Source organism: Sapajus apella, unplaced genomic scaffold (genome assembly GCF_009761245.1).
Source record: "Sapajus apella isolate SASKATOON/1434 unplaced genomic scaffold, GSC_monkey_1.0 scaffold49, whole genome shotgun sequence".
NCBI classification, from domain to species: domain Eukaryota; kingdom Metazoa; phylum Chordata; class Mammalia; order Primates; family Cebidae; genus Sapajus; species Sapajus apella.
In genome coordinates this window covers 6,765,458-6,784,732 of record NW_022436989.1, presented here as the reverse complement: position 1 = coordinate 6,784,732, position 19,275 = coordinate 6,765,458, and the positions used below count along the sequence as shown (strand labels likewise).

At 37.8% G+C, this 19,275-nt stretch overlaps 2 protein-coding genes across 2 annotated transcripts in view; one reads left to right on the top strand and one right to left on the bottom strand.

The window, feature by feature from the left end:
- The window catches only part of KMO (kynurenine 3-monooxygenase), a 48,418-nt gene extending 32,247 nt beyond the window's left edge, over nucleotides 1-16,171 (top strand). Inside the window, 8 exon segments of the mRNA XM_032242234.1 lie at nucleotides 186-307; nucleotides 2,203-2,350; nucleotides 9,863-9,920; nucleotides 12,231-12,313; nucleotides 13,530-13,631; nucleotides 13,720-13,779; nucleotides 15,826-15,963; nucleotides 15,966-16,171. Coding sequence (XP_032098125.1) covers nucleotides 186-307; nucleotides 2,203-2,350; nucleotides 9,863-9,920; nucleotides 12,231-12,313; nucleotides 13,530-13,631; nucleotides 13,720-13,779; nucleotides 15,826-15,963; nucleotides 15,966-16,028 — 774 coding nt within the window. The 3' untranslated portion in view covers nucleotides 16,029-16,171.
- Nucleotides 16,172-17,092: 921 nt separating this feature from the next.
- The window catches only part of OPN3 (opsin 3), a 47,896-nt gene continuing 45,713 nt past the window's right edge, over nucleotides 17,093-19,275 (bottom strand). The window contains exon 4 of the mRNA XM_032242232.1: nucleotides 17,093-18,596. Coding sequence (XP_032098123.1) covers nucleotides 18,333-18,596 — 264 coding nt within the window. The 3' untranslated portion in view covers nucleotides 17,093-18,332. The remainder of the gene's footprint in view (nucleotides 18,597-19,275) is intronic.

Sequence of the window (19,275 nt, the reverse complement as noted above, 5' to 3'; positions counted from 1 at the left end):
GGACTTGGCAGAACTTTTCTTTGGGAGCAAGGGAACAAGTGACAGTGCCTTTACTGTCTGCCTGGACATTCCTTCCAAAAGCTCCCTGGTCACAGCAAGAAGTCTTGTGATTTCGGGACCCACTTACAGTGCCGGCATCACTTGACCCCCTATCCCCTTTCACTCTGTTTCTCTTCTTCTCACAGAACAAATCATTCACATGTACTTTGTTCATGCCCTTTGAAGAGTTTGAAGAACTTCTAACCAGTAGTGACGTGCTGGATTTCTTCCAGAAATACTTTCCAGATGCCATCCCTCTAATTGGAGAGTAAGTTGCAAGTTGTGCCTTATGCTCTGTTTGTTTGAATTATTCCAAATTCAAGTAAAGGTTACGCACCTGATTTCAGCTTTGGTTAAACATGATGGATCATGCAGTCATCTGTACAGAAACCTACATTAGAGCAGAAGTCTAAGTGGATGTTGTGCTGTGAGCAGGAATTCTGAAAAACACCCATGCTGTGGCCAGTTTCTCCGGGAAAGATGAGCCACCAATGTCCCAAGGCTTTTGTGTATCTTATGCAGGCTCCTCAGGCTCCCTAGGGCTCGGTGTGCCACAGAAACCGGCTGAACTTTTTTCTACTGGTAGATACACAAATCTTTGGCACAGCCGATACATCCGGCATCAAGTCTCAGATCCCATACTTACTCGCCACATAAGCTTTCCCATGTGCCACTCATGGTAAAAGGTTGATAAATGATAGAACCTATCCCAAAGGGTTGCTATGAGGACCAAATGACATCATGTCTATAAATCATTCAGCACAAGGCTTGACACATATTAAGGTGTCTATCTAGACGCCTCCAATGATGTTTTCATGAAGGCAGCACAATGGTACTGAGAATATGCCTTAGTCACTTCGGTTGGCTATAATGAACCTACCATAGACTCGGTGGCTTATAAGTGACAGAAATGTATTGCTCACAGTTCTGAAGGCTGACGAGCATAAGATCAAGGCGCTAGCAGATTCGGTGTCTAGTGACACCCCACCTCTTGGTTCATAGATGACAGTTTTTTGCTGTGTCCTCACATGCTAGAAGGGGCATGGGATGTCTCTGGAGTCCCTTTTATAAAAGCACTAATGCCATTAATGGGAGGTCCACTCCCAAGACCTAATCACCACCCAAAATCCCCATCTCCAAATATCATCACACCGGAGATTAGGAATCCAACATGGGAATGTTAGGGGTACATAAATATTCAGTCTATAGCAGAGCAATATTTTAATACTGCTTCTGCCCCTTACCTCCCTGAGTTTCACCTTTAAAATGGGTATCATAATATCTACCCTAGGGCATTTGTGAAAATTAAATGAGCTAATTATGTAAAAGGGACAACCCACTGCTGGCCCATAGCAGGTCTTTTAAAAATTGCTGGTCACTTGCTTTCTTGAAGACTAAGTTAGTCTGTATGGATCCCTCCTTCTCCAACAGTGAAATCTCTGCACACCAGAATTAGCCCTTATGTACTTTTAAACTGGTTTCATGGCTATTTTTTGCCTCTCCAGCCAGATTTAAGATTCTTGAGGCTATGTCTTGTTTGCCTACTTAGAACTTCCTCAATACGTCTATAGATGCTGTACAAATGTTAGGTTTTTGTTTGCTTTTTATTATAAGCACCATGTTGTAAAATAAATCTCTTATTCTTCCTGTCTAACTGAACTTATTCTTCCTCTGTACCATTTGACCAAATTATTCCAATCCCCCAAATACTAGTTTTATTACTATTATCCATTTCCAAATACATAAAGATTCACATTAATTTTAATTTTGGTTTATTGTCTTCTAATCAAATGCAAAGAAGTATTTGCTCAATTTCTAAATGGAAACCTAAAATATACCACTGTATTTAAAAATCTCATGGCCCAGGTGTATGATAATAAAGTTTTAGTAACATATGATACAGAAATATTTAAATTATTCAAATGCAGCCAAACTTATTATTTTTGAATGTGATTAACATTGTTACAGACCAAGAAGATAATTAGAAAAATGGAATTTTAGGACTGGAAAAACTTCAGTTTTTCTCTTTTCTGTTTTCTTCTTGACATTCTTGTGTATTTTTCAACAAAACTTGGTGATAATAAATTGTGTAAATCTGAAAAAATTTAGCAGTGTTTAACACCTAATTTGATGTCCTCACATTTGAATTATTTTCCTTTGAAGGAGACTCCTAGTGCAGGATTTCTTCTTGTTGCCTGCCCAGCCCATGATATCTGTAAAGTGCTCTTCATTTCACTTAAAATCTCACTGTGTACTGCTGGGGGATGCAGCTCATGCCATAGTGCCATTTTTTGGGCAAGGAATGAATGCGGTAAGTTATTTTTCCCTGGGTAAGTCCCTGAAATATTTCTGGGTCAGTCTCAGCTAACAAGTCTTGAGTAAAAAGCATGTCTAAGATTATCCCCACGTAATCCCTGAAAACACAATCAATGCAGCAGTCATACCAGTTGTGCAGCCAGATTGATCACCAACTCTAATCAGAATTTGAATTGCTCAATATCACCGAGGGATGAGTGTATTATGCTTTCTGCTTTTTTCTGCTATGGATTACTGGATTGCTGCATTGATTGTGCTTTCAGGGATTATGTGGGGATATTCTTAGACACGTTTTTTACTTTGTTCTGTGGGTTGTCTCTTCACTTTGTTGATTGATTGTTTGTTTTGCTTTACAGAAACTTTTTTAGCTTGATATGATCCCATTTGTCCCATTTATTTCTGAGTTCTCTATTCTGTTCCAAAGGTCTATGTGTTTGTTATTTTGCTTTGGTTGCCATGTTTTTTAGGTCTTACTTAGAAAATCTTTGCCCAGACCACTGTCTGCAGTGTTTCCTCAATGTTTTCTTCTACTGGTTTCATAATTTCAAGTCTTAGATTTGTCTTTAATCCACTTTGATTTTACTTTTGTATAAGGTGAAAGACAGTGGTCTGATTTCATTCTTCTGCATACAGATATCTAGTTTTCCCAGCACCGTTTATTGAAGAGACTGTCTTTTCCCCAATGTATGTTCTTGGCACCTTTGCTAAAATTGAGTCGATGCTAAAATTGAAAGTGGGTGTATTTCTGTGTTCTCTATTCTATTCCATTTGTTGAGATGTCTGTTTTCATGCCAGTCCCATGACATTTTGGTTACTTTAGCTTTGTAGTATAATTTGAAGTCAGGTAATGTGATGCCTCCAGTTTCGTTATTTTTGTTCAGGATGGCTTTGGGTATTTTGGGTCTTTTGTGATTTCATATAAATTTTAGGATTATTCTTTCTATTTCTGTGAAGAATGACATTGGTATTTTTTATGGATTGCATTAAATCTGTAGATTACCTTGGGTAATATGGACATTTTAACAATATTGATTCTTCCAATCTATGAGCATGGAATATCTTTCCATTTTTTGTGTTCTCTTCAATTTCTTTCATCGATGTTTTATAGTTTTCATTGTAGACATCTTTCACTTCTCAGGTTAATTACTGGGTATCTTATTTTATTTGTAACTATTATAAATGGGATTACTCTCTTGTGTTTTTTTTTTTTCAGATTGTTTGCTCTTGACATATAGAATTGCTATTTATTTTTGTATGTTGATTTTGTATCCTGTAACCTTGCCAAATTTGTTTATCAGTTCTAATAGTGTTTCTGGTGGACTCTTTAAGTTTTTGTAAACATAAGGTCATATTGTCTGCAAACAAGAATAATTTGACTTCTTCCTTTCCAATACAGATGCTCTTTATTTCTTTCTCTTGTCTAAATGCTCTGGCTAGGACTTCCAATACTACGATGCATAAAAGTGGTGAAAATGGTCATCCTTGTCTTGTTCCATATTTTAGAGGAAAGATTTTCAGTTTTCCCACATTTAGTATGATACTGGCTGTGGGGATGCCATATACAGCTTTTATCATATTGAGGTATATTCCTTCTATACCTAGTTTTTTTTTTTTTTTTTTTTTTTTGGAATTTTTATCACGAAGGAATGTTGAATTCTACAGAATGTTTTTTTAGCATCAATTGAAATGATCATATGATTTTTGTCTTTCATTCTGTCGATATGATGTATCACTTTTATTGATTTGTGTATGTTGAACCATCCTTGCTACCCTGGGATGAATCCCACTTAATCATAATGAACGATTTTCAATGGGTTCTTGAATTTGGTTTGCTTGTACTTTGTTGAGAATCTTTGCATCTATGTTTATCAGAAATATTGTCATGTAGTTTCCTTTTGTTTGTTGTGTCTTTGGTTTTGGTATTATGGTAAGACTGGCCTCTTATAATTAGTTTGCAAGTGTTTCTCTTTAATTTTTTTGAGTATGATTGATATTAGTTCCTTTTTAACTGTTTTGTAGAATTCAGCACAGCAATGAAGCTATCAGGTCCTAGGCTTTTCTTGGATGGGAAGCTTTTTATTACTGCTTCTGTCTTGTTACTTTTTAATGGTCTATTCAGGTTTCGAATTTCTTTATGGCTCAATCTTGGTAAGCTGGTATGTGTCTAGGACTTTATTCATTTCTTCTAAGGGTTTTCAAACGTATTGGCATATAATTGCTCATAATGGTCTCTAATGATCCTTTGAGTTTCTATGGTATCAGTGTCTCCTTTTTCACCCCTGATTTTATTTATTTAAGTCTTCTCTCCTTTTTCTTAATCTAGCAAAATGTTTCTTGATTTGTTTATCGTTTTTAAACACCAACTTTTTGTTTCATTGATCTTTTATATTATATTTTAGCCTCAACTTTTTTCTGATCTTTATTATTTCTTCTTTAAAGAAACTTTTAAAATTTCTGAGATTATTCTGTCTTAAAATTAATGTATATATTTTATTTCAATAGCTTTTTGGGTACAAGTGGTTTTTGGTTACATGAAAGAATTACATGGTGGTAAAGTCTGAGATTTTAGTGCATCTGTCACCTGAGTAGAGTACATTGTACACAATATGTAGTTTTTTATCCCTCACTCCCCTCTCGTTCTCCCCATTCTGAGTCACTAAAGCCCATTCTATCACTCTGTATGCCTTTCTGTACTCAAAATTTAGCTCCCACTTATAAGTGAGAACATATGATATTTAGTTTCCTATTCTTGGGTTACTTCACTTAAAATAATGGCCTCCAGATCCATCCATCCAAGTTGTTGCAAAATATATTATTTATTCTTTTTTACAGTTAAGTAGTATTCCATGGTGTATATATACCACATTTTCTTTATCCATTCATTGGTCAAGGGACATTTAGGCCAGTTCCATATCTTTACAAATTGTAAATTGTCCTGCAATAAACATACACATCCAGGTGAATTTTTTTTTTTTTTTTTTGCTATTGGTATTTTTTGTATGGTTTGTATTTTTTGATAATTTTTGTATTTTTTGTAGAGACGATGTTTCACCGTGTTGCCCAGTCTGGTCTCAATCTTCTGAGCTCAACTGATCTGCCTGTTTTGGCCTCCCAAAGTGCTGGGATTACAGGCATGAGCTACCATACTCAGCCCATTTATTTGTTTTTTGTTTTAGTTGCATTTGCTTTAGGGATCTTAGTCATAAATTCGTTGCCTAGGCCAATGTCCAGAAGAGTTTTTCCTAGGTTACCCTTTAGAATTTTTATGGTTTCAGGTCTTAAATTTAAGTCTTTTATCCATCTTGAGTTTATTTTTGTGTAAAGTGAGAAATAGGGATCCAGTTTCATTCTACTACATATGGCTATCCAGTTTTCCCAGCACCATTTATTAAATAGGGTGTCTTTTTCTCAATTTATGTTTTTGTATGCTTTATTGAAGATCAGTTGGTTGTAAGTATTTGGCTTTATTTCTGTGTTATCTATTCTGTTCCATTGGTCTATGTGTCTACTTGTGTATCAGTACCATGCTATTTTAGTGACTATAGCCTTGTAGTATAATTTAAAGTCCAGTAATGTGATGCCTCCAGATTTGTTCCTTTTACTATTTGGGCTCATTTTTGGTTCCATATGAGTCTTAGAATTGTTTTTTCTAATTCTATGAAAAATGATGTTGTTATTTTGATAGGAATTACATTGAATCTGTAGATTGCTTTGGGGCAGTATGGTCATTTTAGCAATATTGTTTCTTCCAATCCATGAACATGGAATATGTTTCCATTTGCTTGTGTCATCTATGGTTTCTTTCAGAAGTGTTTTGTAGCTCTCCTTTTAGAGATCTTTCACCTCCTTGGTTAAGTATATTCCTAGGTGTTTTATTTTATTTTTCAGCTGTTATAGAAAGGAGTAAGCTCTTGATTTGATTCACAGTTTGGTTGTTGGTGGCGTGTAGAAATGCTACTGATTTGTGTACATTGATATTGTAACCTGAGTCTTTACTGAATTCATTTATAAAATCTAGGAATATTTTGGGAGAGTCTTTAGAGTTTTCTAAGTATACAATCATATCATCAGCAAACAGTGATCTTTTGACTTCCTTTTTGTCAATTTGGATGTCCTCCATTTCCTTCTCTTGACCGATTACTTTCTCTAGGACTTCCAGTACTATGTCGAATAGAAGTGATGAAAATGGGCATCCTTGTCTTGCTTCAGTTCTGAAGGGGAATGCTTTAGACTTTTCCCCATTCGGTATGATGTTGGCTGTGGATTCATCATATACAGCTTTTATTATTTTGAGATAAGTCCTTTCTATGCCTATTTGTTGGGGGTTTTTTATCATAAAGTGATGCTGGATTTTATAGAATGCTTTTTCTGCATCTATAGAGATGATTATATGGTTTTTGTTTTCAGTTCTGTTTATGTGATGTGTCACATTTATTGACTTGCATGTATTAAACCATTCCTGCATCCCTGGGATGAAAGCCACTTAATCAAAGTATATTATCTTTTTGATGTGCTGTTGTATTTGGTTAGCCAGTATGTGGCTGAGGATTTTACACTGATGCTCATCAGAGATATTGGTTTGTAGTTTTCTTTCTTTGTTATGTCCTTTCCTGGTTTTGGTGATACTGGCTTCATAGAATGAGTTAGGGAGAATTCCCTCTGTCTCAATCTTTTGTAATAGTTTCAATAGGATTGGCACCAATACTTTGAATGTCTGGTAAAATGCAACTGTGAGTCCTTTTGGTCCAGGGCTTTTATTTGTTGTTGACAACTGTTTCGATTACTGATTCAATCTCACTGCTTGTTATTGGTCTGTTCAGGGTTTCTATTTCTTCCTTATTTAATCTAGGAGTTTTTTACATGTCCAGAAATTTAGTCATTTCCTCTAGGTTTTCTAGTATGTTTCCAAAAAGGTGTTCCTAGTAGTGTCAAATGATCTTTTGTATTTCTGTGGTGTCAGTTGTAATGTCTCCAGTTTCATTTCTAATTAAGCTTGTTCGGATCTTCTCTTGCATCTTCTTGGTTAAATTAGCTAATCGTCTATTGATTTTGATTCTGTTTTCAAATAATCAACTTTTCGTTTTGTTGATCTTCTGTATTTTTTGTTTCAAATTCATTTAGTTCTTCTCTGATCTTTGTTATTTCTTTTCTTCTGCTGACTTTGGGTTTAGTTTGTTCTTGTTTCTCTAGTTCCTTGAGGTGTGACGTAATGTTGTGGTCAACTTGTGGTATTTTTTTTTTAACTTTTTGATGTAGGCATGTAGTGCTATAAAATTTCCTCTTAGCATTGTATTTGCTGTATCCCAGAGGTTTTGATGCATTGTGTCACTATTATCATTCATTTCAAAGGATTTTTAAATTTCCATCTTGATTTCATTGTTAACCTGATGGATGAGGTTAAGTAAACCTCTGAGCTGATTAGATGTTGAACACTACTGTCTTCATGGAAATTTTACTATTTTGGCTAGAAAAAGAATTCAGAGAAGAAATAGTGTTTAAAAATTGAAGTGGAACATTTAGTTCAAGGAATCCTAAACTAATTCGTGTGTGTGCTAATAGTTCATAAATATTAATCATATGTTATGTTGGTCATTGGGATATATTCCAAATAAAGTTAGCTTGTGAATCTAATCAATTATATTCTCCATAAAGCAGTGGTAAATATTTTGTTTTATAAAAATATAAGAAGACATTAATTATAGTACAATGGATAAGTGCCCAGGACCTGGCATTAGAATGCCTGGTTTTAAGTCCTGGCTCCAGGATTTACTACAAATATGTTCTTGCACAACTTACTTACCTTATCTTTACTTCCTTATCTATAAAATTGGAATTTTAGACCAGGTGTAGTGGCTCACGCCTGTAATCCCAGCACTGTGAGAGACCTAGACAGGTGGATCACTTGAGGTCAGGAGTTCAAAACCAGCCTGGCCAACATGGTAAAACCCTGTATCTACCAAAAATACAAAAAAAAAATAACCAGGTGTGATGGTGGGTGCCTACAGTCCCGGCTACTTGGGAGGCTGAGGCAGGAGAATCGCTTGAAGATGGCAGGCGGAGGTTGCAGTGAGCCGAGTTTGTGCCACTGCACTTCAGCTTAGGCAACAGAGTGAGACTCCATTTCAAAATAAATAAATAATTTAATTAATTGAAATAAAATTTTAATAGCGTCTACCTCAGTGTTGTGAAGAGTAAATGAATTAACTTACACAAAAGAATATAAAACTGTTATCTCAGCCCCATATGGTATCTCTCACTTCTAAATCCTATAGTATTGAGACTACGTAATTGGTTTGACAAATAAATCTGCTTGTTTCAGATGTAATCTTTATAACTGATGTGAAAAATATTTTATTTAAAAATACCTTTAGGCTAGGCATGGTGGCTCATGCCTGTAATCACAGCACTTTAGGAGGCTGAGCCGGGCAGATCACTTGAGGTCAGGAGTTCGAGATCAGGCTGGCCAATGTGGTGAAATGCTGCCTCTACTAAAAATACAAAAATTAGCTGGGTGTGGTGGCACACACCTGTATACTCAGCTACTCAGGAGGCTGAGGAAAGAGAATCACTTGATGGAGATTGCAGAAAGCCAAGATTACGCCACTGCACTCCAGCCTGGGCGACAGAGAGAGATTCCATCTCAAAAAAAAAAAGAAAGAAAGCAAAAAGAAAAAACATATCTTTATATTGCCTCTAAAGCTATAGCTTGATTTCCTAGGAAACAGGAAACACTGCTTTCAATTCTATTGAGCATAATACATTACTAATTTTGTGGACTTCTTAATATTGATTTAATCTTGAGTTATATGAACTAAATTAATATGTAAGTAGTTTTATCCTGTCACTAAATTGCTCTAAATGTGAATCTTAAAGACTTGAATAGTATAAATATAATTCTAAAACTTATGGTAGAGCAATATAATGTCTCTTCTTCTCAAAGAAGTAATGGAATCTATCAAAATTAGAACACTAACTTAAAAAATCTTGGTCAAATTTCAAATCACTATAACATATATATATATATATGACAAAGATAACACTGCCAAACATGAAGACTATGGTTGTTTGCTTGTTTGTTTGTTTTGAGACAAGGTCTCGCCTCTGTCACCCAGGCTTAAGTGATCCTCTAACCTCAGCCTCCCGAGTAGCTGGGACCACAGGCACGCAGCACCACAGCCAGCTATTTTTTTTTTTTCATTTTGTATTTTTAGTAGAGACAGGGTCTTATCATGTTGCCCAGGCTGATCTTGAACTCCTGAACTCAAGTGATCTGCTCACCTCAGCCTCCCAAAGTGCTGGGATTACAAGTGTGAGCCATCACACCTGAGCCCAATGGTCATTTTTAACCATAATTCAATACCATGTGACAACTCAACTGCTATGTACTAGTTGAGGATAAACAGTCTATGGATTATCTTCACCAATGGAAGGTCTGTTCAAAATCGGTAATAAGTTTTTAAAAATATTTCTAGTTTCTTATTTCCCTTTTTTTTTTTTCTTGTTTCAGGGCTTTGAAGACTGCTTGGTATTTGATGAATTAATGGATAAATTGAATAATGATCTTAGTAAGTAAGGTCAATTTCTCAATTAGACATGGACTAGCTCTTCTGACTAATCGTGGACTTATTTCTGATCCTCAATGATCACAAACCTGTCATGTGTAATGTACATTATCTGCCCAGGATTATACATTTTTCTACTAACAGTCTATCAACAACTAACATCCAGAAAAAGAGACATAGTTTCTTTTGGAGTGTATATGTGGAGGTCCATGAAGTGATTCACTCAAAGACAAAAGCTCAGAGAACCAGTGCTTGGCAGAGATATGCTGCTTTCCCTCCCCTTTCGGCCTAGGTAACACCCTCTGCCTGCATTCCCTAGCGGCAGTCCCCAGCAAAACTTGGCAGCAGGGACGGGTTTCATGGAAGACAATTTTTCCACAGATGGGGGTTGTGGGGGAGATGGTTTTAGGATGAAACTGTTCCAGCTCTGATCATCAGGCATTAGTTCGATTCTCATTTAAGGACCATGCAAGCTACATCCCTTGCATGTACAGTTCACAGTAGGGTTCACACTCCTATGAGAACTTAATGTCACTGCTGACCTGACAGGAAGCAGTACTCAGGTGGTAACACTCACTCACCTGCTGCTCACCTCCTGCTGTACGGCCCGGTTCCTAACAGGCCATGGTCCGAGGGCTGGGGACATCTACCCTACAGCACATCCTCAGAAACACCCTTAGAAGCTCCAGTGTTCTCCTGCTTTTTGCCCTATCAAAGATTGCATCTGATAGTTCATGTGCCTTTTGATTAAAACTGATTCAGCCAATACATTAATTTTACAGATATTGAACTTTTGAGTATTTATATATAATTCTGGAATTAATTTAAATTAAATGTGTACAATTACATATATTATGTGTATATATAGTATATACATATAGTATATTATGTGTATATAGAGTATATATATATAGCATATATGTATATATATATGCTATATATATATGCCATATATATATATATATACATATATACTATATATACATATATATATATATACACACACACACACATATATACTATATATACACATAGTATGCCTAATGCCTGGGTCTGAAGAGATTATAGCATTCCATGGCATTCCAGGGCAAATTTCTTCTTTTTTGTTTTCTGTTGTTGTTGTTGTTGTTTGAGATGGAGTCACTCCAATTGCCCAGGCTGGAGTGCAATGGTGCAGTCTCAGCTCACTGCAACTTCCACCTCCTGGGTTCAAGCAATTCTCCTGCCTCAGCCTCCAGAGTAGCTGGGATTATAGGCATATACCACACCACAGCTGGCTAATTTTTGTATTTTTAGTAGAGACAGGGTTTCATCATATTGGCCAGGCTGGTCTTGAACTCCTGACCTAAAGTGATCCACCGCCTCAGCATCCCAAAGTGCTGGGATTATAGGCGTGAGCCACCATGCGTGGCAGAAATTTCTTCTTTGTTTTTCATGTCCCAGTCATCTCTCCCAGATGTTCAGGAGCCAGAGGCATTTTGTTCCCTCCCTTCCTTCCTAGCCCTTGTGTGATTGGTTTGCAAATAATGATGAAGGTGGATAGAGGGTTTGTATATTACACAGAAAAAAGGAGGTGCAAACAATAGCCTAAGAACTGGACAACCTTTTCCTGCTTCCCAGCATCACATGCTTTCAAAGCCCCCTCTGAATTTACACTTGTTTCAGGTGAAGGATCGACTAGAGAACTGGCCTTAAACTTACAGCCAGTTTCAAGTCCTGACTTGCCAACTTATTCACTGTGTGATCTTGAGCAAATCACTTAATCTTTCTAAAGTCTCAGTTCTTTTTCATCTATAAAGTGGGGATAATACTCTCAACTTCAGAGTTGTGAAGACTGAACGATTAGGACTCTTCAGACTCCAGACCTGGGTCTGAAGAGATTATGGGGTTCCAGGACAAATTTTTCATGTTTGTTTTTTTTGTTATTTCCCAGTCATCTCTCGCAGTTGCTCATGAGTCAGGGATATTTCGTTTCCTCCCTTCCTAGTGCTGGTGTGACTGGTTTGCACGTGGTGATGGAGGTGGATGGAGGGTTTATGTGTCAGAACGAACTGTCAATGCTGATTTGGGGCACCAGAGCACGAAGATGAAACAATAGTATAGATTCACTTTGTTGTAATTTTTATTTAATCACAACAGGAGGTGCTCTACCTGTATTATCAATAGTCAGATTGTTGGTTATACAGAATGTCATTCATAGTTTAAAAAAATTATCGAGAGCGTTGGTAGTGAATCGATCATTTAATTTGACCTGTGCAGAGTTCAGCACATGTTTATAGAAGGTTTTGGAAAGATGTATTATTTTACTTATAGGTTTGTGTCTTCCTGCATTCTCAAGATTGAGAATCCCAGATGATCATGCAATTTCAGACCTATCCATGTACAATTACATAGAGGTGAGTGAGAAGGTTTGGCTTTATTTCATGAGACGGTTCACTGATATTCTAACAAATGTTCTTTTCTTTTTCTTTGCGTCAGCCCCCATCTCATGCATACTATATAAGAATATGTACAGACAAGAATGAAGACACACACACACACACACACACACACACACACACACACAGAGCATTCCTTAGACTTGGGTGGATTGTTACTCGGTGGCCAGTGGCAATGACCCACACACATTATTTGCATCTACACTTTAAGGACATTTAGGAAGTAACAAAGCCTCTGATAATTCACATGCTTGTATCTTAGACATTTAGTCAATATGTCATAGGCAATATGTTAATTTAATGAAAATACAACTTTCAGATGGGTTAACATATTTAGAAAATCCAAGAAATGTTGAATGGCCTTTTCACTCATAACATTATAACTTGCATATTTAGAGTAGCATTGATTATCCTTTGAAGCCCTATGCACTAAAAAAAATGCATAATACCAAAAAGAAATTTATGTTCAGGACAATTAGCACTTTGAAGAAAAACACATTAATTCTGTTTTGAACCAGTCACATGAAAAGCTCATAATAAGTGATTTCACAATATTATAGTTTTAAAATAATAAAATGAAAGGATTTACAAGACAAATTTAAAGCAGAGTGACCAGCTATTTTTCATCTCTCCTGAAGACAGAAAGAAAGAAACTGGACTTCATCTTGAGTGGAATTGCATCGTATGTGGTGGAGGACGTTCTATAAGATACTAGAAGCTTTATTAATGTATCTTGTCTTATCCTTTAAAACAGGATGGCTATGACACAGTATCTGTCCTAAATAGAGAGTAGGTCAGCATAGCTTTACTTGTTGCCATAAGCAATATTACAAACCAACCAGGAAGCAACAGAAAATTAGTCAAATGTTTGAGCTTACAGATTACCTGCAGATTTGTTTAAAAAAACGCTTTGCTGAAATAGAGTTCCTATTTGACCCCTGAGCAAAATAAAACTTTCCCAGCAGGTTTCATGTAATTCGTGTACATTTTTAAGGCAACATCCTATATGACTAACATTTACTAAAATGGATTGGGAATGACTATTACGGAAACAAAAATTTATTTGACTACTTTGTGTTTGGGATCGCGATGAGTGGGAATGAAGGATAATAATAAGTTGCAGTAGGAAATAGATGTATTTGTTCAAAAGCATTTTTTACTCACATTATTGCAGATGCGAGCACATGTCAACTCAAGGTGGTTCATTTTTCAGAAGAACATGGAGAGATTTCTTCATGCTATTATGCCGTCTACCTTCATCCCTCTTTATACCATGGTAAGGTCTGGACTTAAGACTTTTTCTCATTTTAATTTTGTTTACCTGCTAAAGAAGACACAAGACTATTTTTTAAACTTCCCTGCAGGTCACTTTTTCCAGAATAAGATACCATGAGGCTGTGCAGCGTTGGCAGTGGCAAAAAAAGGTTAGAACAGATTACATTTTTTATTCTTTCTAATATGATGTGTTGAAATGTCATAGTATTATGATTATGTTTATTTCAGGCAAATGCAGAAATGATGAGACAGACATCAAATGTTTGCCTTACAAACAGAAACTGTCCTGAGTACAGAGAGGGAAGAGGGCTTACTGAACGTTAGAGGAAGTGGTAAAGAGAGAGAGCTTTTGAAGGGCAGAAGCTCAAGAAAGAAACTGATGCTAATGTTTCTCAATTTTTTGTTTTAGCAAGGTGTACTGTTTTTGATATTTGCTTTGTGCAATATTCTCATGAGTTTAATTTGTAAAATTAGACAGAACTGAATCACTTTTAAAACACCTATTCCAGGCTGGGCGCAGAGGCTCACGCCTGTAATCCCAGCACTTTGGGAGGCCGAGGTTGGCGGATCACAAGGTCAGGAATTCGAGACCAGCCTGGCCAATATGGTGAAACCCTGTGTCTACTAAAAATACAAAAATTAGTAGTTCCAGCTGCTTGGGAGGCTGAGGCAGGAGAATCACTTGAACCCGGGAGGTAGAGGTTGCAGTGAGCCAAGATCACACTACTTCACTCCAGCCTGGGTAACAGAGCAACGCTCTGTCTCAAAAAAAAAAAAAAAAATACAAAAAATAGCCCGGTGTGGTGGTAGGTGCCTGTAATCCCAGCTTCTTCGGAGGCTGAGACAGAAGAATTGCTTGAACCTAGGAGACAGAGGTTGCAGTGAGCTGAGATCACACCATTGCACTCCAGCCTGGGCAACAGAGCAAGACTCCATCTCAATAAAAAGGAAGGAAGGAAGGAAGGAATGGGGGAGGGAGGGAGGGGAAAGAAAGAAAAGAAAGAAAGGAAAGAAGGAAGGAAGGAAGGAATGAAGGAAGAAAGGAAGGAAGGAAGAAAGGGAGGAAGGAAGGAGACCCACCTATTCCAATGGAATGCTATATAATACATTCATATTAGGCAGTTGGCCCAGAGATGCCAATTAAATGGAATTCTGATTCCCTAGTCTTCCACTTTGGGGATTTTACAATGTCTTTCATTCAACAGTTTTATTTAGTGCATAGCACTGAGCTGGCATGGTGATGAACGTGACACAGTCCACACCTCTCACAAAGCTCAGAGGCTAGTGGGGGATAGAGACAGTAGCCTGGAGAGGGATAAACTGCCCCTGAGGAGAACAGGACTGGGCCAGGAAAGGGGAGGGCAGAAGACATGTGAGCAACACATCAGAGTGAGAGCGGCCAGGATTTCAGTGGAGCTGGAAGGCAACACTAGTGTGTGAGAATGGTCAGAGGGGCAGCTGGAGAGGCAGGCAGGGCTTTAAACACCTGGAATATTATCTTGAGAGAAACAGGGAGCCCAGGGAGGCCAACAGACTCGGGTCTGGATTTTAGAAAGATGTCTATATGGATAATGGATGGGAAGAAATCAAGATTTATCTATACAAGGTGAATAATACAGGGTCCCCGCCCTTAAGGAGCTGAAAGTCAAAAGGGGAAAGGAGACCAGCAGGCAGTTAGAATGCAGGACAGAAGTGTGGGGACAGAAATAGGCCAGGGTGCCATGGGAATGCGCCTGACCCAGGCTGGAATGAGCCTCAGGCCACTGTTCACAGCTTGTGTTTAGTCTTCGGGTGAGGCTTAGTCACACAGGCCACCAGGCCACCACTCCTCTCACGGGGACTTTTGGGAAGCTTCTGAGAAGGAATGAATTTCATGTGGTCCCAGCACAGTAGTGCTCTTCTAAGAATTCACAGCTCTTTTTCTAAACTGCAAAGGTTTTTTAATGGCTGACTGCTAATTTTTTTCATACAGAACACCTGGATTCATGAGTTTCTTGGGAGAGAGGGAAGGGATGTTCCCAGTGCTGTATTTTATCTCGAGCTTATCAATTCCTGGCCTTGTGCTCAGGCAATTAAGTTGTTTCAGGTTAAAGAACAAAGAGGGCATTGTTTACCCCTTTGTTGTTAACAAATGAGATCTATTTCCAGACTTTAATCTCTGGACAAATGAAATGAGAGTTCTTGCTGTCTTACAGGTGATAAACAGAGGACTCTTTTTCTTCGGATCACTGATAGCCATCAGCAGTACCTACCTACTTATGCGCTGCGTGTTACGACGACCTCTCGACTACGTGAGAAGACCATGGAACTGGATAGCTCACTTCTGGAACACAAAACACGTTTCCCCGCAAAGGCCATGGGCTCCCTAGAACAAACTTCCAATCTCATTAGCAGGTGATAGAAAGGTTTGAAGTAGCAAATGCTTGATTTCTTTCTCTGTAACCAAAATTAAGCATTTAAAAAAAAAACTTTCTATTGCCATATTTGATTCACTAATGGAAGATAGTGGTCTGCTTATAATTAAACTTAATATAGAATTTCTCTGTATGTTAATTGCAATTACCAGAGGGGAGCCCGCCACATTTTAAAAGTGGAAACATGCACCTTCCCTACGTTGTGAACACTCAGGTTGAGTCATTCTCACTATAAAAGTTCAGTGACTAAGATCTTTCACTTCTCAAAAAGTAAGGCCCAAGATGCATCAGGGAAGACAGTAATCATGCCTTTTCTTTAAAAAGACACGATAGAACTCACAACAGGATGTACTCAACACCTGGGACTAAAAATCACAAGTTGCCTAGCATGTTAGTTGCACTTTTTGTCACCTGAATAGAACTTATCTAACCACAGGGCTCAGACTTACTAAATAAAACCAGAAATGTACATCAGGAATTCAGGGGAGTTCCAGAGACTTACAAAATGAACTTATTTTATTCTCCCATCTTCGATTACCACTATTACTATCTATCTATCTATCTATCTATCATCTATCTATCTATCTATCCATCCATCCTCTATCTATATCTATCTATCTATCATCTCTATTTATTTATTTATTTAGAGATCACGTCTCACTCTGTTGTCCAGGCTGGAATATAATGGCATGATCTTGGTTCACTGCAATCTCTGCCTCCCAGGCTCAAGCAATCCTCCTACCTGAGTCTCTCAAGTAGCGGGGGCTACCATGCCTAGCTAAATTTTTGATATTTTTCAGTAGAGACAGGGTCTTGTCATGCTGCCCAGGCCGGTCTCAAACTCCTGGCCTCATGTAATCTGCCCAACTCAGCCTCCCAAAATGCAGGGATGAGAGGTGTGAGCCACCATTGCCAGCCCAGAATTATTCTGTAGAGATAAGAAAAAGGCTATTAATATCATACTGAGTAAGGGACAGGAAAGGGTTTTATTCATAAATTAAATGTCTTACATATGCAAGAGAGTGGAAAGGAAACAAAGGGAGACAACTTTCATAGAAATACAAAGCCATTATTTTATTCCACTTCAGAACCTCAGAAGCAATTTAGTAATTCATTCTTGGACTACGTACTGCGGCAGAACCAGCAATATGCTCGATTTCTAAAAGCACATTTAGTGAAAACTTTTCTTTGGTTCTTCCTTCTTTAGCAGGTTGCTAAGTCACCTAGAAGTCCTTCAAACATGATTAATTATGAAGATGCAACACTAGAGTCATCTAAGAAGTGAAAACTGGGCAATAAAATAAAATGATTCAGTGTTTCTTTTCTATATTATTAATGAACTCCTTGAGTTCTAATAATCCATGTTTAGTTTGTAGGGAAAAAATAATAATTTTTCCTTATACCCACTTTAGGTTCCTTGGCTGGGGGCCCTATAACAAAAGACAGACTAATGAGAAAAACAAACATAAGTGTATTAGCAGGTATATATATATGTGTGTGTGTGTGTGTGGGAAATACAGGTGAAAGTACAGGGGAATGAGTAAATCTCAAAGAGCTGGCTTCTTAGAACTCCCTGGCTTATATAGCAACAACAACAGTAAATTTTTAGAGAAACGACAAAACACAGGAAAAGAGCTTTGAGTCTGTAGGCGCGGCAAATTGTGGGAAGCAAATCCACGGGAGTTTGCCACATAGAGTCCTCTGGTGCTGGTCTCCAGGCTGATGAGGATTCAAAGTTGTCTCTGAAACTCCTGCTTGTCGTACCATATCTATAAAAGGTCTTTTGTTTCCAATAAGAGAATTTTCTTTTTCATTCTAGAATTATCTCCTGGATAATTTGATCAGACATAGGACATGATAATGAATAGAGCCCAACAGTACAAAAAAAATGCAATATGTTCTAGCTACTTCACACATGTGTATGTGACAGTTATTTTTACAGTAAGGTATTTTCAAGAAAAATGTATTACATGTTTTGCAAAATATAGTAATTTAAAAAATATATTTGAAATGAAAATCTCCAACACATTAGAAGATGATGATGCTAGATGCCCAACATGTGCCACAAGTGGTTTTTCATTATGTAAAGCACCCGTTGAATTAAAAGAATTTATTCTTGTTCAACCTCTTCCTGAGGCCCAAGAGCACGTGGGCAATTCGGATTTCCTGCTGGGCCACAAAGTTCTGTTGATATTACATAGAATGGGGATTCCAGAACAGTTCTTATGATGGAAGTCTAAAAGCGGCATCCAATGTAAGGCCCCATCTTTCATTGCCCTTCTTCATTCCTACAAAGGACGAACTTGGATTACATCAACTTTGGATCCATTGGTTTTGTCACTGTCGTCAACTGACAGTGATTCATCACTGGTGATGATAAAAATGATGGAAGAAGAGTTAAAAGTCACTTTTTTCTTTGGCCTGTCCCCATCTTTCTGTGACATCACAATGGGTCTGATCTGCATTTCACTCCCAGCTGTTGGTAGGTCTTTAGCAGGCTGCTGGCATCTCAGCATTCGGAGACACAGGAGCTGCAAAAGGGATCTTCGAAACTGGGCAGAGGAAAAATAAAGTTGAATATTAAGTAAAAGTGGGGCACTAATCTGGATTAGCATTCAAGGAAAACAGTTGAGCTGAATTTAAGTTGTTTTTTGCTTGTTAGCAGGTGTGGATTTGGGGTTATGTGGTCATGCTCAGATCTAACTAAATCACCCCGGAGCTTTATGTCTTTTTTTTTTTTAGATGAAGTCTTGCTCTGTTGCCCAGGCTGGAGTGCAGTGGCATGATCTCGGCTCACTGCAACCTCTGCCTCCCAGGTTCAAGCAATTCTCCTGCCTCAGCCTCCCAAGCAGTTGGGACTACAGGTGCACACCACCACGCCCAGCTAATTTTTTGTATTTTTAGTAGAGATGGGGTCTCACCATATTGGCCAGGCTGTTCTTGAACTCCTGACCTCGTGATCCACCACCCTCAGCCTCCCAAAGTGCTAGGATTACAGGCATGCACCACCACGCCTGACCAATGTCTTTTATTTATTCTGAATTCTTATTAACCAGACCATTTTAATACCTTATAATCTTCAAAGCTTCAATCTGCACATACTATGAGAGCAGGTAGAACTATTTATTTAAGGGATTTCTGAACATTAAGTCAGTACACAAACATTCAGTGGTCATCTACGAGGTGACAGCCACTGCGCTATAATTAGAGATGCTATAAGCAACCAAAACA